Source organism: Delphinus delphis, chromosome X, assembly GCF_949987515.2.
Source record: "Delphinus delphis chromosome X, mDelDel1.2, whole genome shotgun sequence".
Lineage (NCBI taxonomy): Eukaryota > Metazoa > Chordata > Mammalia > Artiodactyla > Delphinidae > Delphinus > Delphinus delphis.
This window is the reverse complement of record NC_082704.1, coordinates 71,333,546-71,360,597: the sequence shown is the minus strand read 5'-3', so window position 1 is coordinate 71,360,597 and position 27,052 is coordinate 71,333,546. Positions and strand designations below refer to the sequence as shown.

Here is a 27,052-nt window from a genome sequence, read left to right as displayed (position 1 = left end):
ACAGTATTTCCCCATTTCCCTTACCTCCCAGTTCCTGGTAATCACCACTCTACTCTCTATTTCTCTGAGTTTGGCTTTTTTAGATTCCACAAATAAGTGATATCATATGGTATTTGTTTTTCTCTGTCTTATTTATTTCACTTAGCATAATGCCCTGAAGGTCCACCCAGTTATTGCATAGCAGCAGAATATCCTTCTTTCTCATGGCTGAATATATATTTAATCTCACAACTTCTTCATTCACTCAGATTATGTAAAATCTCACAACTTCTTTATTCATTCATCTGTGATGGACACTTAGGTTGTTTTTATATCTTGGCTATTGTGAATTATGCTGCAATGAACATGCGGGTGTGGCTATCCCTTCAAAATCAGTTTTTATTTACTTTGGATATATACCCAGGAGTGAGATTGATAGATCATATGGTAGTTTTATTTTTAATTTTTTGATGAATCGCCATACTATTTTCCATAGTGGCTGAACCAATTTACACTCCCACTAACAGTTTACAAGGGTTCCCTTTTCTCCACACCTTTGCTAACACTTGTTATCTCTTGTCTTTTTGATAATAACCATTCTAACTGTTGTGAGGTGATATCTTATAGTAGTTTTGATCTGCATTTCACTGATGATTAGTGATGTTGAATATCTTTTCATGTACCTCTTGGCCAATTGTATATCTTCTTTGGAAAACTGTCTATTCAGTTCCTCTGCCCATTTTTCAATAGGGTTGTTTGTTTTTTTACTAATGAGTTGTATGAGTTCTTTATATATTTTGGTTAGGGACTCCCCTGGTGGTGCAGTAGTTAAGAATCCGTCTGCCAATGCAGGGCACAGTGGTTCAATCCCTGGTCCGAGAAGATCCCATATGCTGTGGAGCAACTAAGCCCGTGAGCCACAACTACTGAGCCTGCACTCTAGAGCCCGTGAGCCACAACTACTGAAGTCTGTATGCCTAGAGCCCGTGCTCCACAACAAGAGAAGCCACCGCAATGAGAAGCCCACACACTGCAATGAAGTGTAGTCCCCCTTGCCACAACTAGAGAAAGCCCGTGCACAGCAACAAAGAGCCAATGCAGCCAAAAATAAATGAATAAATAAATTTACCAAACAAAACAAAACAAAGAAGAAAAAACCCACTGAACTGTACATTTATATATTTTGGTTATTAACCCCTTACCCAATATATGGTTTGCAAACAATCGCTCCTATTCCATATGTTGCCTTTTCATTTCATTGTCTATTTCTTTTGCTGTGCAGAAGCTTTTTAGTTTGATGTAGTTCCACTTAGTTTTTCTTTTGTTGCTTATGCTTTTGGTGTCATATACAGGAAATCACTACAAAGATCAATGTCAAAGAGTATTTTCCTTATGTTTTCTTCTAGGAGTTTTACAGTTTCAGATCTCATGTTTAAGTCTTTATTCCATTTTGAGTTAAGTGTAAGATAGGGTTCCAATTTCACTCTTCTGCATGTGGTAATCCAGTTTTTCAACACCATTTATGGAAGAAACTATCCTATCCCCAATGAGTATTCTTGTCAAGTACTAGTTGGCTATATGTGCATATGGGTATTTCTGGGCTCTTGATTCAGTTCCATTTGTCTATGTGTCTATTTTTAAGCCAGTAACATAGTTTTGATTACTATAGCTTTAAAATAGTATAGTTTGAAATTAAATAGTATGATGCCATCAGCTTTGCTCTTCTTTCTCAGGATTGAAAATGGATCCAGTAATTCCACTCCTGGGTATATATCCAAACAAAACAAAAAACACTAATTTGAAAAGATATACACATCCCAACGTTCATAGCAGAATAATTTACAATAGCCAAGATATGGAAGCAAAATAAGTGTCCATCAACAGAGGAAAGGATAAAGAAGATGTGATATATATACACATACACACACACAGACACACACACACACACACAACAGAATACTACTCAGCCATAAAAAGAATGAAATTTTGCCATTTGCAGCAACACAAATGGACTTGGAAGGTAGTATGCTGAGTGAAATAAGTCAGACAAAGAAAGACAAATACTCTATGCTATCACTTATATGTGGAATCCAAAAAATACAACAAACTAGCGAATATAACAGAAAAGAGGCAGACTCACAGATATAGAGAACAAACTAGTGGTAACCAGTGGGAGAGGGAAGGGGGAGGGGGAGGTGATTAAGATGTACAAACTATTATGTATAAGTTACAAAGACATATTGTACAGCACGGAATATAGCCAAGATTTTATCATAACTATAAATGGAGTATAGCTTTCTATAATTATGAACCACTATATTGTACATCTGTAGCTAATATAATATTGTACATCAACCATACTTCAATACAAATTAAATATAAAAAATAATAATAATTAAAAAAAGAAAGTGAAACAGGCTTATTGCTGATATGGAGAAAGTTTTAATGGTTTAAGTAAAAGATCAAACCAGCCACAAAATTCCCTTTAGCCAAAGCCTAATCCAAAGCAAAGTCCAAACTCTTCAATTCTGAGAAGGCTAAGAGAGGTGAGGAAGCTCTAGAAGAAAAGTTTGAAGCTATCAGAGGTTGGTTTGTGAGGTTTAAGGAAAGGAACTGTTTCCATAACATAAAAGGGCAAGGTGAAACATCAAGTTTCGAGGGCTGATGTAGAAGCTGCAGTGAGTTATCCAGAAGATATAGCTGAGAGAATGAAGGTGGTTACACTAAACAACAGATTTTCAATATACACAAAACAGTCATGTTGGAAGATGATGCCATCTAGGACTTTCACAGCTAGAGAGGAGAAGTCAATGCCTGGCTTTGAAGCTTCAAAGGACAGGCCGAGTCTCTTGTTAGGGGTGAATGCAGCTGGTGACTTTAAGTTGAAGCCAATGTTCATTTACCATTCTGAAAATCCTAGGGCTCTTAAGAATTATGCTAAATCTACTCTCTGTTTACAACATAGTTTACTGAATATTTTAAGCCTACTGTTGAGACCTACTGCTCAGAATAAAAGATTCCTTTCAAAATATGACTGCTCATTAACAATGCACCTGGTTACCCAAGAGCTCTGATGGAGATGTATAATGACATTAATGTTTTCATGCCTGCTAACACAACCTTCATTCTGAAGCCCATGGATTAAAGAGTAACTTCAACTTTCAAGTCTCATGATTTAAGAAATAGATTTCATGAGGCTATAGTTGACATAGATAGGGATTCCTCTGACGGATCCAGGCAAAGTAAATGAAAACCTTCTGGAAATAATTCACCACTCTAGATGCCATTAAGAACATTTGTGATTCATGAGAAGAGGTCAAAATATCAACGTTAACAGGAGTTTGAAAGAAGTCCATTCCAACCCTCATGGATGACTTTGAGGGGTTCAACACTTCATTGGAGGAGGAACTGCAGATTTGATAGAAATAGCAAGAGAACTAAAATTAGAACTGCAGCCTGAAGATATGACTGAATAGCTGCATTCTCATGATAAAACTTTAATGGATGGGAGTTGCTTGTTATGGATGAACAAAGAAAGTAGTTTCTGAAGATGGAATCTACTCCTGGTGAAGATGCTGTGAATATTGTTGAAATGACCACAAAGGATTTAGAATATTACAAATAAGCTTACTTGATGAAGCAGTGTCTGGTTTTGAGAGGATTGACTCCAATTTTGAAAGAAGTTCTAAGGTGGGTAAAGTGCTGTCAAGCAGCACTTCATGCTACAGAGAAATCGTTTGTGAAAGGAAGAGTCAATTGATGTGGCAAACTCCACTGTTGTCGTAATGTTAAGGAATTGCCATAGCCACCCCAGTCTTCAGCAACCAACACCCTGATCAGTCATCAGCCACCAACATCGAGGCAAGATCTTCCACTAGCCAAAAGATTACAACTTGCTGAAGGCTCAGATGATGGTTAGTATTTGTTAGCAATAAATAATTTTTAAATTAAGGTATGTACATTTTTTAGACATAATTTTATCGCACACTTAATGGACTACAGTATAGTGTAAACATAACTTACATGCACTGGGAAACAAAAAGTTTGTGTGACTCACTCTATTGCAATATTCACTTTATTGCAGTGGTCTGTAACTGAACCCACAATACCTCCAAGGAATGCCTATATATATCTGTTAGTTCCATTTGGCCTAAAGTATGGTTCAAGCTCAACATTTCCTTGTTTATATTCTGCCTGGATGATATATCCATTGTTGAAAGTGAGGTAAAGTCCTCTACTATTGTATTTTTCTCTGTTTCTCTCTTTAGATTTGTCAGTGTTTGCTTAATATATTTAGGTGCTCCACTCTTGGGTGCAAATTTGTTCATAATTGTTATATATTCTTGATGAATTGACTCCCTTATGATTATATAATGACCATCTTTGCCTTTTTTTTAACATTTCTGGTTGAAAGTCTATTTTGTCTAATATAAGTATAAGATATTCATGCTCTCTTTTGGTTCCTATTTGCGTGGAATATCTTTTATCCTCCTTTCACTTTGAGCTTGTGTGTGTCTGTAAAGCTGAAGTGAATCTCCTTTAGTCAGCATAGTGGGGTCTTATTTTTTTTTAATCCATCCAGCCACTCTATGCCTTTTGATTGAAGAATTCTATTATCATTTAGAGTAATTACTGAGAGGTAAGGACTTAACTAATGCCATCTTATTGTTTTTTGGCTGTTTTCTAGTTCTAATTTTCTTTCTTCCTTTCTTTGTGGCCCTCCTTTGTACACTGATGATTTTCCACAGTGGTATGTTTTGATTCCCTTCTCTTTTTTTTCTTTTTTCATCTTTATTGGAGTACAATTGCTTTACAATGGTGTCTTAGTTTCTGCTTTATAACAAAGTGAATCAGTTATACATATACATATGTTCCCATATCTCTTCCCTCTTGCGTCTCCCTCCCTCCCACCCTCTCTATCCCACCACTCCAGGTGGTCACAAGGCACTGAGCTGATCTCCCTGTGCATTGTGGCTACTTCCCACTAGCTATCTATTTTAGATTTAGTAGTGTATATATGTCCATGCCACTCTCACCTTGTCACAGCTTACCCTTCCCCCTCACCATATCCTCAGGTCCATTCTCTAGTAGGTCTGTGTCTTTTTTTTTTTAAACATCTTTATTGGGGTATAATTGCTTTACAATGGTGTTTTAGTTTCTGCTTTATAACAAAGTGAATCAGTTATACATATACATATGTTCCCATATCTCTTCCCTCTTGCATCTCCCTCCCTCCCACCCTCCCTATCCCACCCCTCCAGGTGGTCACAAAGCACCGAGCCGATATCCCTGTGCCATGTGGCTGCTTCACACTAGCTATCTACCTTACGTTTGGTAGTGTATATATGTCCATGCTTCTCTCTCGACCTGTCACAGCTCACCCTTCCCCCTCCCCATATCCTCAAGTCCATTCTCCAGTAGGTCTGTGTCTTTATTCCTGTCTTACTCCTAGGTTCTTCATGACATTTTTTTCCCTGTAAATTCCATATATATGTGTTAGCATATGGTATTAGTCTTTCTCTTTCTGACTTACTTCACTCTGTATGACTGACTCTAGGTCCATCCATCAAACTACAAATAACTCAATTTTGTTTCTTTTTATGGCTGAGTAATATTCCATTGTATATATGTGCCACATTTTCTTTATCCATTCATCCGATGATGGACACTTAGGTTGCTTCCATCTCCTGGCTATTGTAAATAGAGCTGCAATGAACATTTTGGTACATGACTCTTTTTGAATTACGGTTTTCTCAGGGTATATGCCCAGTAGTGGGATTGCTGGGTCATATGGTAGTTCTATTTGTAGTTTTTTAAGGAACCTCCATACTGTTCTCCATAGTGGCTGTACCAACACATTCCCACCAGCAGTGCAAGAGTGTTCCCTTTTCTCCACACCATCTCCAGCATTTATTGTTTCTAGATTTTTGATGATGGCCATTCTGACTGGTGTGAGATGATATCTCGTTGTTTTGATTTGCATTTCTCTAATGATTAATGATGGTGAGAATTCTTTCATGTGTTTCTTGGCAATCTGCATATCTTCTTTGGAGAAATGTCTATATAGGTCTTCTGCCCATTTTTAGATTGGGTTTTTTGTTTTTTTGTTATTGAGCTGCATGTGCTGCTTATAAATTTTGGAGATTAATCCTTTGTCAGTTGCTTCATTTGCAAATATTTTCTCCCATTCTGAGGGTTGTCTTTTGGTCTTGGTTATGGTTTCCTTTGCTGTGAAAAAGCTTTGAAGTTTCATTAGGGTGCATTTGTTTATTTTTGTTTTTATTTCTGTTTCTCTAGGAGGCGGGTCAAAAAAGGATCTTGCTGTGATTTATATCATAGAGTGTTCTGCCTATGTTTTCCTCTAACAGTTTGATAGTTTCTAGCCTTACATTTAGGTCTTTAATCCATTTTGAGCTTATTTTTGTGTATGGTGTTAGGGACTGTTCTAATCTCATACTTTTACATGTACCTGTCCAGCTTTCCCAGCACCATTTATTGAAGAGGCTGTCCTTTCTCCACTGTACATTCCTGCCTCCTTTATCAAAGATAAGGTGACCATATATGTGTGGGTTTATCTCTGGGCTTTCTATCCTGTTCCATTGATCTACATTTCTGTTTTGGTGTCAGTACCATACTGGCTTGATTACTGTAGCTTTGTAGTATAGTCTGAAGTCACAGAGTATGATTCCTCCAGCTCCATTTTTCGTTCTCAAGATTGCTTTGGCTATTCGGGGTCTTTTGCATTTCCATACAAATTGTGAAATTATTTGTTCTACTTCTGTGAAAAATGCCAGTGGTAGTTTCATAGGGATTGCGTTGAATCTATAGATTGCTTTGGGTAGTAGATTCACTTTCACAATGTTGATTCTTCCAATCCAAGAACATGGTATATCTCTCCATCTATTTGTATCATTTTAATTTCTTTCATCAGTGTCTTATAATATTCTGCACACAGGTCTTTTGTCTTCTTAGGTAGGTTTATTCCTAAATATTTTATTCTTTGTGTTGCAATGGTAAATGGGAGTGTTTTCTTGCTTTCACTTTCAGATTTCTCATCATTAGTGTATAGGAATGCCAGAGATTTCTGTGCATTAATTTTGTATCCTGCTACTTTACCAGATTCATTGATTAGCTCTAGTAGTTTTCTGGTAGCATCTTTAGGATTCTCTATGTATAGTATCACATCATCTACAAACAGTGACAGCTTTACTTCTTCTTTTCCGTTTGGATTCCTTTTATTTCCTTTTCTTCTCTCATTGCTGTGGCTAAAATTTCCAAAACTACGTTGAATAAGAGTGGTGAGAGTGTGCAACCTTGTCTTTTTCCTGATCTTAGTGGAAATGCTTTCAGTTTTTCACCATGGAGGATGATGTTGGCTGTGGGTTTGTCATATATGGCCTTTATTATGTTGAGGAAAGTTCCCTCTATGCCTACTTTTGGGAGGATTTTTACCATAAATGGGTGTTGAATTTTGTCAAAAGCTTTTTCTGCATCTGTTGAGATGATCATATGGTTTTTCTCCTTCAATTTGTTAATATGCTGTATCATGTTGATTGATTTGTGTATACTGAAGAATCCTTGCATTCCTGGAATAAACCCCACTTGATCATGGTGTATGATCACTTTAATGTGCTGTTGGATTCTGTTTGCTTGTATTTTTCTGAGGATTTTTAAATCTATGTTCATCAGTGATATTGGCCTGTAGTTTTCTTTCTTTCTGAAATACTTGTCTGGTTTTGGCATCAGGGTGATGGTGGCCTCATAGAATGAATTTGGGAGTGTTCCTCCTTCTGCTATATTTTGGAAGAATTTGAGAATTATAGGTGTTAGCTCTTCTCTAAATGCTTGATAGAATTCGCCTGTGAAGCCATCTGGTCCTGGGCTTTTGTTTGTTGGAAGACTTTTAATCACAGCTTCAATTTCAATGCTTGTGATTGGTCAGTTCATATTTTCTATTTCTTCCTGATTCAGTCTTGGCAGGTTGTGCATTTCTAAGAATTTGTCCATATCTTCTGGGTTGTCCATTTTACTGACATAGAGTTGCTTGTAGTAATCTCTCGTGATCTTTTTATTTCTGCAGTGTCAGTTGTTACTTCTCCTTTTTCATTTCTAATTCTATTGATTTGAGTCTTCTCCCTTTTTTTCTTGATGAGTCTGGCTAATGGTTTATCAATTTTGTTTATCTTCTCAAAGAACCAGCTTTTAGTTTTATTGAGTTTGCTATTGATTCCTTCATTTCTTTTTCATTTATTTCTGATCTGATCTTTATGATTACTTTCCTTCTGCTAACTTTGGGCTGTTTCTGTTCTTCTTTCTCTAATTGCTTTAGGTGCAAGGTTAGGTTGTTTATTCGAGATGTTTCTTGTTTCTTAAGGTAGGATTGTATTGCTATAAACTTCCCTCTTAGAACTGCTTTTGCTGCATCCCATAGGTTTTGAGTCGTTGTGTCTCTATTGTCACTTGTTTCTAGGTGCCTTTTGACTTCCTCTTTGATTTCTTCAGTGATCACTTCATTATTAAGTACTGTATTGTTTAGCCTCCACGTATTTTTATTTTTTACAGATCTTTTCCTGTAATTGATATCTAGTCTCATAGTGTGGTGGTCGGAAAAGATACTTGATAAAATTTCAATTTTCTTAAATTTACCAAGGCTTGATTTGTGACCCAATATATGATCTATCCTGTAGAATGTTCCATGAGCACTTGAGAAAAATGTGTACCCTGTTGTTTTGGGATGGAATGTCCTATAAATATAAATTAAGTCCATCTTGTTTAATGTATCATTTAAAGCTTGTGTTTCCTTATGTATTTTCATTTTGGATGATCTGTCCTTCGTGAAAGTGGGGTGTTAAAATCCCCTACTATGAATGTATTACTGCCGATTTCCCCTTTTATGGCCATTAGTATTTGTCTTATATATTGAGGTGCTCCTATTTTAGGTGCATAAATATTTGCAATTGTTATATCTTCTTCTTGGATCGATCCCTTGGTCATTATGTAGTGTCCTTTTTTGTCTCTTGTAATAGTCTGTATTTTACAGTCTATTTTTTCAGATATGAGAATTGCTACTCCAGCTTTCTTTTGGTTTCCATTTGAATGGAATATCTTTTTCCATCCCCTCACTCTCAGTCTATATGTGTCCCTATGTCTGAAGTGGGTCTCTTGTAGATGGCATATATATGGGTCTTGTTTTTGTATCCATTCAGCCAGTCTCTGTCTTTTGGTGGAAACACTTAATCCCTTACATTTAAGGTATTATCGATATGTATGTTCCTATTCCCATTTTCTTAATTGTTTTGGGTTCGTTTTTGTAGGTCTTTCCTTCCCTTGTGTTTCTTGCCTAGAGAAGTTCCTTTAGCATTTGTTGTTAAGCTGGTTTGGTGGTGCTAAACTCTCTCAGCTCTTGCTTGTCTGTAAAGGTTTTAATTTCTCCATCTAATCTGAATGGGATTCTTGCTGGGTAGAGTAATCTTGATTGTAGATTTTCCTCCTTCATCACTTTAAATATGTCCTGCCAGTCCCTTCTGGCTTGCAGAGTTTCTGCTGAAAGATCAGCTGTTAACCTTATGGGCATTCCCTTGTGTATTATTTTTCTCTTGCTGCTTTTAATATGTTTTATTTGTATTTAATTTTTGACAGTTTGATTAACATTTGTCTTGGTGTGTTTCTCCTTGGATTTATGCTTTACGGGACTCTCTGTGCTTCCTGGATTTGATTAACTATTTCCTTTCACATTTTAGGGAAGTTTTCAACTATAATCTCTTCAAATATTTTCTCAGTCCCTTTCTTTCACTCTTCTTCTTCTGGGACCCGTATAATTCGAATGTCTTTTCGTTTAATTTTGTCCCAGAGGTCTCTGAGACTGTCCTCAGTTATTTTCATTCTTTTTGCTTTATTCTGCTCTGCAGTAGTTATTTCCACTATTTTATCTTACAGGTCACTTATCCATTCTTCTGCCTCAGTTATTCTGCTATTGATCCCTTCTAGAGTATTTTTCATTTCATTTATTGTGTTGTTCTTCGTTACTTGTTTCATCTTTAGTTCTTCTAGTTCCTTGTTTAATGTTTCTTGCATTTTCTCTATTCTATTTTCAAGATTTTGGATCATCTTTACTATTATTATTCTGAATTATTTTTCAAGTACACTGCCTATTTCCTCTTCATTTGGTAGGTCTGGTGGGTTTTTATCTTGCTCCTTCATCTGTTGTGTGTTTTTCTGTCTTCTCATTTTGCTTATCTTACTGTGCTTGGGGTCTCCTTTTTGCAGGCTGCAGGTTCATAGTTCCTGTTGTTTTTGGTGTCTGTCACCAGTGGCTGAAGTTGGTTCAGTGGGTTGTGTAGGCTTCCTGGTGGAGGGGACTCGTGCCTGTGTTCTGGTGGATGAGGCTGGATCTCGTTTTTCTGGTGCACAGGTCCATGTCTGGTGGTGTGTTTTGTGGTGTCTGTGGCCTTATTATGATGCTAGGCAGCCTCTCTGCTAATGGGTGGGGTTGTGTTCCTGTCTTGCTAGTTGTTTGGCATAGGGTGTCCAGCACTGTAGCTTGCTGGTCGTTGAGTGAACCTGGGTGTTGGTGTTGAGATGGAGATCTCTGGGAGATTTTCACCATTTGATATTACATGGAGCTGGGAGCTCTTTTGTGGACCAGTGTCCTGAAGTTGGCTCGCCCCCCTCAGAGGCACAGCACTGACTCCTGGCTGAAGCACCAAGAGCCTTTCATTCACATTGCTCAGAATAAAAGGGAGAAAAAGTAGAAAGAAAGAGAGAGGATAAAATAAAATAAAATGAAGTTATTAAAATAAAAAATTATTATTAAGAAAATAATTTTTTTAAAGTAAAAAAAAATTGTATAGACAGAATCCCAGGACAAATGGTGAAAGCAAAGCTGTACAGACAAAATATGACACAGAAGCATGCACATACACACTCACAAAAAGAGGAAAAGGGGATAAAATAATATATCTTGCACTCAAAGTCCACCTCCTCAATTTGGGATGATTTGCTGCCTATTCATGTATTCCGCCTATGCAGAGTACATCAAGTTGATTGTGGAGCTTTAATATGCTGCTCCTGTGGCTGCATGGAAAAATTTCCCTTTCTCTTCTTTCTTCAGACAGCTCCCGGGACTCAGCTTTGGATTTGGCCTCGCCTCTCCATATAGTTCGCCTGAGGGCATCTGTTCTTCGCTCAGACAGGACAGGGTTAAAGGAGCAGCTGCTTCTGGGGCTCTGGCTCACTCAGGCCGTGGGGAGGGAGTGGCACAGAGTACAGGGTGAGCCTGCAGCAGCAGAGGCCGGCAGGACATTGCAGCAGCCTGAGGCATGCCATGTGTCCTCCTGGGGAAGTTGTCCCTGGATCACGGGACCCTCTCAGTGGTGGGCTGCACAGGCTCCCGGGAGGGGAGGTGTGGATAGTGACCTGTGCTCGCTCACAGGCTTCTTGGTGGTGGCAGCAGCAGCCTTAGCGCCTCATGCCTGTCTCTGTGGTCTGCGCTGTTAACAACGGCTCATGCCTGCCTCTGGAGCTCCTTTAAGCAGCACTCTTAATCCCCTCTCCTTGCGCAGCAGGAGACAAAGAGGGAAGAAAAAGTCTTGTCTCTTTGGCAGGTCCAGACTTTTCCCCGGACTCCCTCCTGGCTAGCTGTGGTGCACTAACCCCTTCAGGCTGTGTTCACGCAACCAGTCCTCTCCCTGCGATCCGACTGAAACCCAAGCCTCAGCTCCCAGCTCCTGCCCACTGCAGCGGGTGAGCAGACAAGCCTCTCGGGCTGGTGAGTGCCAGCCGGCACCGATCCTCTGTGCAGGAATCTCTCCGCTTTGTCCTCCTCACCGTGTTGCTGCACTCTCCTCCGTGGCTCTGAAGCTCCCCCCCCACCCCCCGCCACCCAGAGTCTCCGCCCATGAAGGTGCTTCCTAGTGTGTGGAAACAGTTTATTTTACACTAACAATTTAAGTTTGATCTCATGGAAATACTTTTTACTCTACTCCCCCTTTTATGTTTTTGATGTCACCATTTACAGCTCTTTATATTGTTATCCATTAACAAATGGTTGAAGCTATAGCTATTTTTAGTACTTTTGTCCTTTACCCTTTGTACTAGAATTAAGTAGTTCACACATCACCATATTACAGTGTTAGGGTATTACGAATCTGACTATATGCTCACCTTTACCAGTCCATTGTATATTTTCATATAAGTGTCTGTATGTTATCAATTAGAATCCTTTGTTTCAGCCTGAATAAATCTTTTCAGCATTTAAGGCATGCTTAGTGATGAAGAATTCCCTCAGCTTTGGTTTATTAGGAAAAATCTTTATTTTGCCTTCAATTCTGAAGGACAACTTTCTTGAGTGAAGTATTTTTGGTTGGCAGTTTCTTTCTTTTAGCACTGTGAATATATCATCCCATTATCTTTTGGCCTCTGCTGAGAAATCCACTGACAGCCTTATGGGCATTTCCTTGTATGAGAGAATTTCTTTTCTTTTGCTGCTTTTAAAATCCTTTATCTTAGGTTTTAGACAGTTTTTTTTATTATGTGTCTTGGAGAATACTGTCGTGGATTGAAATTTCAAGGTGATCTATTACCTTCATGAACATGGACGTCCAGGTGTAAGAAGTTCTCAGCCATTATTTCTTTAAATAAACTTTAAAACCATTTCTCCCTCTTTCCTCCTTCTGGGACTCCAATCATTAGTACATTATTTTTCTTGATATTGTTTCATAAGTCCTGTAGGCTTTCTTCATTACTTTTCATACTTTAAAAAAATTTTGCTCCTCTCATTGGATAAGTTCAATTGGTCTGTCTTCTAGCTCATTAATTCTCTCTTCTGCATGTTCAAGTCTGCTGTTGAAGCTCTCGATTGAATTCTTCAATTCAGTCATTATATTCTTCAGTCCCCAAATTTGTTTCTTTTTTATGTTTCTATCTCTTCATTGAACTTCGCATTTTGTTCTCATATTGTTTCCCTGATTTGTTAAATTATTTGACTGTTTTCTCTTGTAGCTCTCTGGGAACTATAGAACATTTTGAATTCTTTGTCAGGCAATTCCTGATCTCCACTTCTTTGGGGCCAACTCTTGGAGGTTTACCATATTCCTTTGGTGGAGACATGTTTCTCAGATTCTTCAGGATTCTGTGTAGCCTTTCATACATGTCTGCTCATTTGAAGAAGTAGTCACAACTTCCAGACTTTATGGATTGACTTCGGTAAGGGAAGCCTTTCTCCTGTGAGTGGGGGCATGCTGAGTTGTGCTACAACCCTCAGTCTGGTAGTACAGGGTGCTAAGTTTTGAAGCATGTGTCAGGCACCATGGGGGCATGATTTTTCTTTGGCTCAGCCTACTGGGGTCCACAGTATCATCAACTGCATGGTCCTTGGTGGGTACTGTGGGGGTTCAACATAGTTGCAAGGGCTGTTGGGGTCCTAAGTGGCACCTCCAGGTCCAAAAGCTAGGGACCAGTGCAGGCAGCTGTGGTGGCTGGAGCTGGTGGTGTACAGACACTCCGCTATAGGGGCCAACTGCAGGTGCCTGTTTATAAGTAAGGGCTAGTTGCAGACAGACATATAGTGATGGGAACTAGGGCAGGTAGCAAAGGTCAGGGCCAACTATGAGCACACTGGCAGCTGCAGAGGCCCTGGATGTCAGAATGACCTTCTATGGCTGCACACTCTCTCCCCAGGTATGCAGACTTCAAAGGAGGCTGGTGACAGAGTTGTTAGAGGTGTGCAGGTGCAGAGATGGAATGGTGAGTGCTGTTGTGTTCACCAGTGACAGAATGCATGGCCTGATCTGGGCCCATATGCAGCTGTGGGGTCCCTGGCTGTTAGTGTACACTCCTGCAGCTGCATAATCTCCTCCTGGGCATTCACACCGCAGTGGTGGCTGGTGGTGGGAGTTGGGCTGGGAGCACGCAGGCACACAGCTGGAGGGGCTAGTTATGGGTGGGCAGTGGTGCTGGCCAGTGACAGAAGGCAGAGCCTGAGCCAGGTGCACAAGTGGTTGTCATCCATGGCTGCACGCTCTCCCCCCAGGATGTGTGTGCTGTGGTAGAGGCCAAAGATGGTTGTCAGGCCAGTGGTGTGCAGGTGCACAGCTGGGTAGGCTAGCCCACTACTAGCGGAGTAGTGGTGGTGAGCCTAGTGTCTGTAGGTTGGTGTCCTAAACCAGCCTTACTCACACAGCTGCAGAGGCCCACTCACACAGCTGCAGAGGCCCACACTGCCTGCAGGCATGGGTCGTGGGCTCCAGTGGGGGTGGGGAGGGTCTTGGGCAGCTTGTCTTTTACACTTGTGCAGCTGCAGAGATTTTGGATGGCTGCCAGGGTGGTTCCTAGGCACCATCAGGGGTGAGTGGGTGGAGAGAGTGGAGATGGACTCAGTTGGCTGCCATTAGGGAACATGAATACCTGTGGGGAAAAAGCTGGTCAAGACCTACAGTGGGTTAATAGCAGCTGTGCTGGCCACTGGCTTCATCAGTGGTGAAATCTGCTGAGTTTGTCTGCAGAGCAGGTCTCTGTGGACTTTAATCAGTCCCACTGCATGTCTGCTAATAATAGCCACTGCTTTTCATCTTTGTTCCTAGCCAGCTGTACACATCTCAGCTTTGCTGGTCTGGGTGGTGCGAAACTGAAGTGGGACATTTACATACTGCCCTGAGAGGCTGGAGAAGTTGGTCATTCACTCCCTTCTTCCCTTCCAGGCAAGAGGAACTTTTCCTAGCTGGGAAGTTCCTTCTTGGCACTAAACAATGTTGACTTGAAGGATGGGGATGATGTAAACAAAATGCAATTTCTTCCTTCTCTCCTGTTTTTGTTGTTGTTGTTGTTGCTCCAGTGTGTTTCTAAAACTTCTGAAGGAGACGATAGAAGCCTCCTAGAGGTGTTTTTGTTCATGGATAGCTATCCAATCATTGTTCTTGTGGGGGGACAGAGAAGCTGGACCCTCTAACACCACCATTTTTTCTGCCAAGCTTCATGTTGCCTTTCTGTTATTGATTTCTTGTTTGATTCCATTGCAGTAAGGGAAAACACATGCATGATTTCAATTTGTAAACATTTTTGAAGTTCATTTTATAGACTAGAATATTGACTATCTTGGTATGTGCCCCATGGCCACTTAAAAATCATGTATATTTTACTGCTGTTGGGTGTAGTATTATATCAATGTTGATCAGATCCTGTTGGTTGATGGTGCTCTTGATTTCTTATATTTCTTTTCTTTTTCTTTTTTTCTTTTCTTTTTTTTTTTTGCGGTATGCGGGCCTCTCACTGTTGTGGCCTCTCCTGTTGCAGAGCACAGGCTCCGGACGTGCAGGCTCAGCGGCCATGGCCCACAGGCCTAGCTGCTCTGTGGCATGTGGGATCTTCCAGAACTGGGGCATGAACCCGTGTCCCCTGCATCAGCAGGCGGACTTTCAACCACTGCACCACCAGGGAAGCCCTTGATTTCTTGTATTTCTGATTTTCTGTCTAGTTGCATTTTCAGTTCTTGAGAGAGAAGGTTGCTAAAGTCTCCAAGTACAATTATGAATTTTGTATTTCTCCTATCAGTTCCACAAGTTTTTGCATCATCTAATTTAAAGTATATACATTTTTTGGTTTAGTGCATAGACATTTAGGATAGCTATGATTTCTTAAACATTTCTTAGAATTCCAATTTGATTTATCTGTTCTGAGTGCATCACTTTTTAAAGGTTTTTAGTGGTTGTTTTACGTATTACACTGTAAATACATAACTTATCATAGGCTACTAGTGTCAACATTTCATGTCATTGGTGAAATGTATTTAAATCTCTCTTCATTTGAAGTTTTTTATGCTCCATTAATACCACTGTCTTAAGCATTTTCTTCACATACACTGAGAACCACATCAGATCATACCATAATTTTTGCTTCATCTCAATAAAGTTGGAAAAGTTTATTTTTTGCTCTAAGCATCAAACGTAATGGAGACAAGGGAAAAGCAGCAAATAATATACAGGGGAATCCACATAATGTTAACAGCTGATCTTTCAGCAGAAACTCTGCAAGCCAGAATGGAGTGGCAGGACATATTGAAAGTGATGAAGGAGAAAAACCTACAACCAAGATTACTCTACCCAGCAAGGATCTCATTCAAATTTGATGGAGAAATTAAAAGCTTTACAGACAGGCAAAAGTAAGAGAACTCAGCACCACCAAACCAGCTTTACAACAAATGAGAAGGGAACTTCTCTAGGCAGAAAAAATAAGAGAAGCAAATAACCTACAATAACAAACCCAAAACAATTAAGAAAATGGTAATAGGAATATACATATGAATAACTACCTTAAATGTAAATGGACTAAATGTTCCAACCAAAAGACACAGACTGGCTGAATGGATACAAAAACAAGACCCATATATATACTGTCTAAGAGAGACCCACTTCAGACCCAGGGATATATACAGACTGAAAGCGAGGGGATGGAAAAATATATTCATGCAAATGGAAATCAAAAGAAAGTTGGAGTAGCAACTTTTGTCACATCAGACAAAATAGACTTTAGACTAAAGACTAATACAAGAGACAAAGAAAGACACTACATAATGATCAAGGGATCAATCCAAGAAGAAGATATAACAATTGTAATCATTTATGCACCCAACATAAGAACACCTCCAGACATAAGGCAAATGCTAACAGCCATAAAAGGGGAAGTCAACAGTAACACAATAATATTAGGGAACTTTAACACCCCACTTTCACCAGTGGACAGATCATTCAAAATGAAAATGAATAAGGAAACACAAGATTTAATTGATACATTAAACAAGATGGACTTAATTGATATTTATAGGACATTCCATCCAAAACCAATAGAATACATATTCTTCTCAAGTGCTTGTGGAACATTCTCCATGATAGATCATATCTTGGGTCACAAATCAAGACCCAGTAAATTAAAGAAAATTGAAATCATATCAAGTATCTTTTCCCACCACAATAATATGAGACTAGATATCAATTCCAGGAAAAAAATCTGTAAAAAATACAAACACATGGAGGCTAAACAATACACTACTAGATAACCAAGAGATCAGGGAAGAAATCAAAGAGGAAATCAAAAACTACCTAGAAACAAATGACAATGAAAACACGATGACCCAAAACCTATGGGATGCAGCAAAAGCAGTCCTAACAGGGAAGTTTATAGCAATACAAGCCTACCTCAAGAAACAAGAAATATCTCAAATAAAAAACCTAACCTTACACTTAAAGCAATTAGAGGAAGAAGAACAAAAAAACGTCCAAAGTTAGCAGAAGGAAAGATATCAAAAACATCAGATGAGAAATAAATGAAAAAGAACTGAAGGAAATGATAGCAAAGGTCAATAAAACTAAAAGCTGGTTCTTTGAGGAGATAAGCAAAATTGATAAACCATTAGCCAGCCTCATCAAGAAAAGGAGGGAGAAGACTCAAATCAATAGAATTAGAAATGAAAAAGGAGAAGTAACAACTGACATTGCAGAAATACAAAGGATCATGATGGATTACTACAAGCACCTGTGTGCCAATAAAATGGACAACCTGGAAGAAATGGACAAATTCTTAGAAAAGCACAACCTTCTGAGACTGCAGCAGGAAGAAATATAAAATATAAACAGATGAATCACAAGCATTGAAATTGAGACTGTGATTAAAAATCTTCCAGCAAACAAAAACCCAGGACCGATGGCTTCACTGGTGAATTCTCCCAAACATTTAGAGAAGGGCTAACACCTATACTTCTCAAACTCTTCCAAAATATAGCAGAGGGAGTAACACTCCCAAACTCATTCTACGAGGCCACCATCACGCTGATACCAAAGCCAGATAAATGTGTCACAAAGAAAGAAAACTACAGGCCAATATCACTGATGAACATACATGCAAAAATCCTCAACCAAATACCAGCAAACAGAATCCAAAAGCACATTAAAAGGATCATACCCCATAATCAAGTGGGGTTCATCCCAGGAATGCAAAGATTCTTCAATATATGCAAATTAATCAATGTGATACACCATATTAAACAACTGAAGGAGAAAAACCATATGATAATTTCAATAGATGCAGAAAAAGCTTTTGACAAAATACAACACCCATTTATGACAAAAACCCTCCAGAAAGTAGCCATAGAGGGAACTTACCTCAACATAATAAAGGTCATATATGACAAACCCACAGCCAACATCATTGTCAATGGTGAAAAACTGAAAACATTTCCATTATGATCAGGAAGAAGACAAGTTTGCCCACTCTCACCACTAGTAGTTTTGGAAGTTTAAGCCACAGCAATCAGAGAAGAAAAAGAAATAAAAGGAATCCAAATTGGAAAAGAAGAAGTAAAGCTGTCACTGTTTGTAGATGACATGGTACTATACATAGAATATCCTAAAGATGCTACCAGAAAACTACTGGAGCTGACCAATGAATTTGGTAAAGTAGCAGGACACACAATTAAGGCACAGATATCTCTTGAATTCCTATACACTCATGATGAAAAATCTGAAAGAGAAGTTAAGGAAACACTCCCATTTACCACTGCAACAAAAAGAATAAGATACCTAGGCATAAACCTACCTAAAGAGACCAAAGACCTGTATGCAGAATACTATAATACACTGATGAAAGAAATTAAAGATGATACAAACAGTTTGAGAGATATACCATGTTCTTGGATTGGAAGAATCAACATTGTGAAAATGACTATACTACCCACAGCAATCTACAGATTCAATGCAATCTCTATCAATCTACCAATGGCATTTTTCACAGAAGTAGAACAAATAATTGTACAACTTGTATGGAAACACAAAAGTCCCCGAATAGCCAAAGGAATCTTGAGAAAGAAAAACAGAGCTGGAGGAATCAGGCTCCCTGAGTTCAGACTAAATGTTACAAAGCTACAGTAATCAAGACAGTATGGTACTGGCACGAAAAGAAATATGGATGAATGGAGCAGGATAGAAAGCCCAGATATAAACCCACGCACATGTGGTCACCTAATCTTTTTAAAGGAGGCAAGAAAATACAGTGGAGAAAAGACAGTCTCTTCAATAAATGGTGCTGGGAAAACTGGACAGCTACATGGAAAAGAATGAAATTAGAACAGTCCCAAACATCATACACAAAAATAAACTCAAAATGGATTAAAGACCTAAATGTAAATTCAGACACCATCAAACTCTTAGAGGAAAGCATAGGCAGAACACTCTATGACATAAATCACAGCAAGATCCTTTTTGAACCACCTCCTAGAGAAATGGAAATAAAAACAAAAATAAACAAATGGGACCTAATGAAACTTAAAAGCTGTTGCACAGCAAAGGAAACCATAAACAAGACCAAAAGACAACCCTTAGAATGGGAGAAAATATTTGCAAACGAAGCAACTAACAAAGGATTAATATCCAAGATATATAAGCAGCTCAATATCAAAGAAACAACTCAATCCAAAAATGGGCAGAAGACCTAAATAGACATTTCTCCAAAGAATTTATACAGATTGCCAAGAAACACATGAAAGAATGCTCAACATCATTAATCATTAGAGAAATGCAAATCAAAACTACAATGAGATAGTATCTCACACCAGTCAGAATGGCCATCATCAAAAAATCTACAAACAGTAAATGCTGGAGCGGGTCTGGAGAAAAGGGAAACCTCTTGCACTGTTGTTGGGAATGTAAATTGATACAGCCACTATGGAGAACAGTATGGAGGTTCCTTAAAAAACTAAAAATAGAAATTCCATACGACCCAGCAATCTCACTACTGGGCATATACCCTGAGAAAAGCATAATTCAGAAAGAGTCATGTACTACAATATTCACTGCAGCTCTATTTACAATAGTCAGGGCATGGAAGCAACCTAAGGGCCCATCGACAGATGAATGGATAAAGATGTGGCACATATATATATACAATGGAATATTACTCAGCCATAAAAAGAAACAAAATTGAGTTATTCGTAGTGAGGTGGATGGACCTAGAGACTGTCATACACAGTGAAGTCAGAAAGAGAAAAATAAATACCATATGCTAACACATATATATGGAATCCTAAAAAAATGTATATGGTTCTGATGAACCTAGGGGCAGGACAGGAATAAAGATGCAGAGGTAGAAAATGGACTTGAGGACATGGGGAGGGGGAAGGGTAAGCTGGGATGAAGTGAGAGAGTGGCATGGACATATATACACTACCAAGTGTAAAACAGCTAGTAGTGGGAAGCAGCCACATAGCACAGGGATATCAGCTCAGTGCTTTGTGTCCACCTAGAGCGGTGGGATATGGAGTGTGGGAGGGAGATGCAAGAGGGAGGAGATATGGGGATATATGCATACATATAGCTGATCCATTTTGTTATAGAGCAGCAACTCACACAACATTGTAAAGCAATTATACTCCAATAAAGATGTTAAAAAAAAGAAATGTAATTGAGGAATCTAAATGGGAGAATAAAAGTCTATGATGTTTATTCATAATTTTGGTCTTTCTGTTGTTCTTTCTTCTGTCCTGCTATTCCAAGATCCCTTCTTTAATTGTGCCCTTTTTGTTTAAAGAACTTCCTTTAGCCATTATTTTAGGATAGGTCTGCTGTAACAAATTCTCTTAGTAGTCTGTTGCTTGGATTGCATAATTTGTGTTATTCTATAAGTTCACTGTTTCTTTCTCCTGTTCTCTCTATTGTATTGTTGAGTACACCCACTGAATTTTAAAATTTCACTTACGGCATTTTTCAGTTCTATATTTTTCACTTGTTTCTTCTTTATATCTTCTATTTCTTTGCCGAGTCTGTGTATTTCTCTGCAGAAATTTTCTATAACTTTGCTGAAATTTTTCCATCTGTTTCAAATGTATTCCTAATCGTGCATTGTAGCATTTTTATGATGGCATCTTTAAAATTCTTGTCAGATAATTAACATCTGTGTCATCTGGATGTTGATGTCTTTTGATGGTCTTTTCTCATTCATGTTGAGATATTCCTTGTTCTTGGTATGACAAATAATTTTCAACTAAAGCCTGTACATTTTGGGTATTATGAGAATCTTGTTCTTACTTATACCTTCTGTTAGAGCAGACCTCTTTTGACAGTGCCACTGCAGGGGAGGAGTGCACTACCTTATTACTGCGAGGATGGAGTGGAAGTCCAGATTTTCCCCTTGGCCTCCACTGACATCCCAAAGGGAAGGAAAGACTCCTTGTTAGGAGTAGGTAGGGAAGGAAACACTACCTTGTTAGTGCTAGGCAAATGTAGGAGTTTAGGCTCCTCACTAGGCCCTGCTGATACCACTCTGGCTGGAGAAGAAGCAAGTCTCATTATGGTTCCCCACATGGTCTCCTCTCAACTGATACCACAGTGTAGTAGACTTGCTACCACAGAGTAATGGTAAAGTCCTGTATTTCTGCCAGGCCTCCTCTGACACTACTCCAGTGCTAAATGGTCATGGGAGTCCAGGTGCTTTATGTGGTCTCCACTGACACCATAGGGAGTGGGGGAAGGTATCTCATTACCTCAAGTGAGGATGAAAGTCTGGTTCCCCACTTGGCCTCCTTGACACAACCACATGGGGCAGGAAGAGGTTGGTTGAGGTGCCTTGTTACAGACTGGCAAAGATAGAAGTCTAGTCTTTCCACTCAGCATTTTCTGAGGGTGGGGGTGAGGCCTCAAGTTTTTGGTGGCATTTTGTGGTGAAGGGGTTATTATCTAAATTTTTTTGTCATTAGGCTGTTCCTTTCCAGTTCCTTTGGACAGAGAGAGCAGGCTTTTGCTGGGACCTCTTTTGACTGCACCCGTTGGTGTTCTTAGGTTGTCAGCTTCTACACTACCCAATATGGAAGACATGAGGCCAAATCAAAACCCTGATGACTTGTGGCCATGTCATTCCTCAGGTCCCAAGGTCCGTACATGGTCTGGTGTGCCTTGTTCCCTTCATGTTACAGAGTCTTCATTTTTTGTTTGTTTTTTAAGTTTTCTTTTTTATATTTTTATCTTATATCAGAGCATACTTGATTAATAATGTTGCATTAGTTTCAGGTGTATAGCAAAGTGATTCAGTTATACATATACACATAATCTATTATTTTCCAAATTCTTCTCCCATTTAGGTTATTACAGAATATTGAGCAGCATTCCCTGTGCTATACAGTAGGCCCTTGTTGGTTATCTATTTTAAATATAGCAGTGTGTACATGTCAATCTTAAACTCCCAATCTGCAGGCTTCCCTGGTGGCGCATTGGTTGAGAGTCCGCCTGCTGATGCAGGGGACACGGGTTCGTGCCCCGGTCTGGGAAGATCCCACATGCCGCGGAGCAGCTGTGCCCGTGAGCCATGGCCGCTGAGCCTCCGTGTCCAGAGCCTGTGCTCCGCAACGGGAGAGGCCACAACAGTGAGAGGCCCATGTACCACAAAAAAAAAAACCCAAAACTCTCAATCTATCCCTCCCCCCCTTCCCCCCTGGTAACCATAAGTTTGTTCTCTAAGTCTGTGAGGCTTTTTCTGTTTTGTGTTGCTTTTACATATAATGTCTAGGGTTTTTAGGCTTTCTCAGTAGAGAAATAAAATATGCATATTAAAATCTATCAAATATATTAATGCATGTGTATGTATATATATGTATTGTTTTTCTTTGCCGGAATGCCAAAGAAGAAATTATTGAAATGACGTTTGGAACTAGGAGTTGAGAATAAGTAAAGGGTGGAATTATTTTTCATTCTATACTTTCTTCATGGTTGGAAATTTTTACCATGTATATGTATTGCTTATATTTAAAAATTTTAAAAAAAACACTTAAAGCAGTAAATACTTTTCAGTTCCTGTCCTAGATGACTTGTCTTGGGAAATGGAAACCACTGTCCACTCTTTCTTCCAAAAACTATCTCCTCTCCAGGAGTCTATGGCTCCCCTATCTCCTCATTCTCATGCTACTGAACATTCTTTTTGATCTGTTTTGTGGTCTTTTCTAATGGCCCTTAAAACATTGGCACTCCCTAGATTTCAATCTTTGGTCTAACATTTATTGTCTTGCTACAAGTATCCCTAGGCAAGACTTGCATGGTTTTAACCACTGCCTCTATGCTATGGAAGGCCAACTTTATTTCCCTAATCCTGTTTTATTCTCTGACCTCAGATGTCTCATAGGCATATCTATCTTAACTTGTCCCAAACTGAACTCCTGCTCTTTTTTTCAAATCTTCTTCTCCCTCAGCCTATCCATCACAGTAAATGGAAACTTCATCCTTCTAGTTGCTCTGATATAAAACCTTGAAGTTATCCATGGCTCCTCTCTCTCTCCCACATTCCACATGATTTGTTAGCAAGTCCTGTCAGCTCTGCCTTCAAAATTATTTAGAATCTGACCACTTTCTCACCATATCCACTGTTACCACCGCCATCCAAGGTACAAACCATTTCTTGATTGCATTATTGAAACAGGCTCTTAATTAGACTCTTTGTGTCTACCCTTGTCCCCCTACAGCTATTATCCACACAGCATCCAGAATAGTCCTATTAAATATAAGTCAAATCATGTCATTTCTCTAGTCAAAAACCTCATTCTACTCAGATAGTAAAGTCAAAATCCTTCCAATGGGTCTAAGGCCCTATAGGATCTATTTAGCTTTCCCTCTCCATTCCCTCCCTGAACCATCTTCTTCTGTTTCCTCTTTTGATTAATCCTTCTGGCCTCCTTTTTGTACCATGAACATGATATACACATTTCTGCCTCAGGGATTTTCCACTTACCATTTCTTCAGCCTAGAATGATTTCCCCCCAGATATCTGAATGAACAATTCCTTTATTTCCTATGGGTCTCTGCTCAAAAGTCCTTCTCAATGAGGTCTTCCTGGCCACTGTATTTAAAATGTGAAAACCACTTCTCAACCCTCCCTATTCCCCTTTTCTGCTTTACTGTTCATCTTAATGCTCATTACCATTTAATATATTATATATTTTAGTTATATTGATACTGTTTTTCTAAATTATATGAGGGCTGTATCCCCATGCCTAAAACAGTACCTGGCAAATGTGGATACTCAAAACATATTTTCTGAATGAATGAACTAATCAGTTAATCAATAAATGATATCTGGGCTATAGACCAAGAGTCAGAAAATTACAGCCCACAGGTCTGCTGCCAGTTTTGTCAATAAAGTTTTATTAGAACATTCATTTGTTTATGTTATCTATGACTGCTTTCCCAATACAAAGGTGGAGTTGAGTAGTTGTGACACACATCTATGACCTGCAAAGCCTAGAATATTTATTATATGGTTCTTCAATAAAAAGTTCGCCGATCCCTGCTTTGGATTCATAGTCAACTACTTCCTAGATATTGCTCTCTCGATATATTCTAGAAATCTCAAATCCAATCTGCCCCAAACTGAGCTTTTGCTCCATCTTTCTTATATGTATGAAGTAGAGCCCCATCCACACAGTCACCCAAATTTAACTCTATTCATCATACTACTCTAATTTGAAGCAAGGTTTTCCCAAGCCTGCAAGAACAATTTCAAACATTCCAAACTCCTTAATTAGACAAAGCCTAGTCCTTTTAGAACATGGCCACCGTCTGCCTCCAGTCACATCTCTTGCCACTCCTATTTCCATTTCATGTTCCAACAATATAAAATGGTTTGGGGTTTTAGGTCCTTGGGCCTTTGTTCATGCTGAACCATCTCCTTGAAATTTCTTTTCCCTATTTCCCTTTCTTTCCCACTTTAAGTATTGACATAGGTTGTACTTCTCTGCAAGTACCCATCCTTGATAATCCCAAAGTGTCCTGTATATACCCAATAATATCATTGTACCAAAATGATTGGTAAGGCAGCACTGTATAGTGATTAAGTACTTTAACTCTGAGCCACGTACATGGATTTAAATTCTAGCTCTCTCACTAGCTAAATGGCCTTGGGCATGTAACTCTCACATAGCATGTGTTTATTATCATCTTCACATTTCAGCTGAAACACAATGACTATCAGAGAAGTTACAGTGCTCAATGTAACACAGATAATATGGCAGAGAATGTCAATTGTTCTCCAATATCCATTCTCTCCTTCTTTTAGTAAAAGAACTAAAGTCTTAGCTAGGCACATGGCTGCCCCAAACAAAAACTAAATTTCCCTGCTTTTCTTATAGCTAGATCTGACCATGAGATTAAATTCTGATAAATGGTATGTAAATAAAAGTGATATGTATGACTTCCAGGTCATTGCCTTAAAGGAAAGGGTTATATCCTCAGCTTTCTTTCTTTCATACTTCCCAATTGATATAATGTAGAAGATATTTGGTCATGCAGATGAAGCAGCACCTTAGGGATGATGGAACAACAACAAAGAAGTAAGCTGGGTTCTAGCCTTTGTCAAGTCACTGTATCAGGCCTGGACCACCTTGCTGAACTGTTCCAAACCAAGAAATAAATGTCTCTTGTGTTGGAGCCACTGTGGTATCTTAGCAGCCTAACCTGTATCTTACCTAATACAGCTAGTAAGTGGAAGAGCTTGGATTTGAACTGTGCATACCACCTGGACTATATCACCAGTCCCCTCCCCCTGAAGAAAAGTTTGTATTGAATTATGTTCTGCTAGGATGGCATTGGCTGCTAGAAAGCCTAGAGTCAAATGTAGGACCATCCGTAGCAAGTGTATAGGACTTGTCATTAAATATTTCTTGTCTAGCCTCATTCCTGGGTTCATTTTCTATCTGTATCATGATTTTTCATTTGATCTAATTACAATGTACACTACCTCATATTTTACATACCATATAAATATAACACCTTAAATTCTTTAGAATGTTATGGGGTTTTAATAAGTATTGCTTTCCTTATGGTTTAATTGTACATATACCACTTTTATACCTATCATTTTCCTTTGTTTACATGGTTGTCTCCATATTATACTATTAACTCCTTAAAGGCATGTACAATGATATTTTTCTTCTATACCATCTTGCATGGGGTCTGATAATAAAATAGTTGCATGCTCAAGCAATGTTTGCTGAAAGAATGAATTTCACAGGGTCAGAAATGATATTAAATGTCATTGTGTCATATGGATTTTCCTTCCATTATAACTTGAGCCAGAAAGAAGACACAACTCTAAAAATTGGCTAGAGGAAAGTGTCACATGGTTGGAGGAGTGATGGTAAAGATAGGAAATACATACCTTGACAAAGTGCTCAATTAGGATTTCCACCACAATGTTCTGGAATTTGATGTTCATCATGGCAGCCACAGTGTCCTCCTGAGCTCTCATGAGAGTGGGCCCGAAGATCACCCCCATGTTAGAGGGGGTCATAAGATTCTCTTTGCTGTGCTCACACACACTGCCAGAAGAGAAAGAAAATGATTAACAAGATTTTCTCCAAGACCCCATTGTAACCAAGACTGTGTTAGATGCTTTAGGGGGTAAGAGAAACTAAAAAGTAGAAGAAGAGGAGAGGCCCAAAATATATATGGGAAGAAAAGATTACAAAGGAAGCAACTAGCAAAGAATACAAGATAGCATATAATTAGGGGCCAAACTGAGCCATGGCTAACTTAGTTTGTAGCACTGTAGAAGTCATGAGAAGAGGGGCGGATGGCTATAGTATTTGGAAAGACAGGAGGGAAGCAAGAAGGTATTCCAGGGCAAGAGGTACAGCATGGATAAAGCATATATAAAGAACAAAGCACATAGAGAAAGTGCCTACCAGTCTCACCAGTCAGGAATCTAGTCTCTTCCCCAGCCCTAGCTAGAGAGGCAAAAAACTCAAAGAGCCAAAAGAGATCCTTAAGATTAGCACTTTTTCATTGTCCTCACATTACAGATGAGAAAACAGAGGTCCAAAGAAGGAAAGAGATTTGGCTGAAGCCACAGTCAGTTAGCCTGATTAGAGAAGGGCCTCTAATCCCAAATTTTCTGGTCCCTAGTCACTTTCTTTACTTAAATTACCTTAAGTGGCTTCCTATCACTTATAGGACACTGCCAATTCTCTTCAAAGTAGCAATTAAAGTCTTCAGTAACTTGACACATATTTCCAATCCCAATGCACAGCTTGGGCTCTGAAGCTGACCTGGGTTTG

The 27,052-nt window shown here is 39.0% G+C and overlaps 1 protein-coding gene across 1 annotated transcript in view; it reads right to left on the bottom strand.

Annotated features, from left to right (window-relative positions):
- The window catches only part of OPHN1 (oligophrenin 1), a 599,190-nt gene that overhangs the window by 94,568 nt on the left and 477,570 nt on the right, over positions 1 to 27,052 (bottom strand). Inside the window, exon 19 of the mRNA XM_060002992.1 lies at positions 26,155 to 26,314. Coding sequence (XP_059858975.1) covers positions 26,155 to 26,314 — 160 coding nt within the window. The remainder of the gene's footprint in view (positions 1 to 26,154; positions 26,315 to 27,052) is intronic.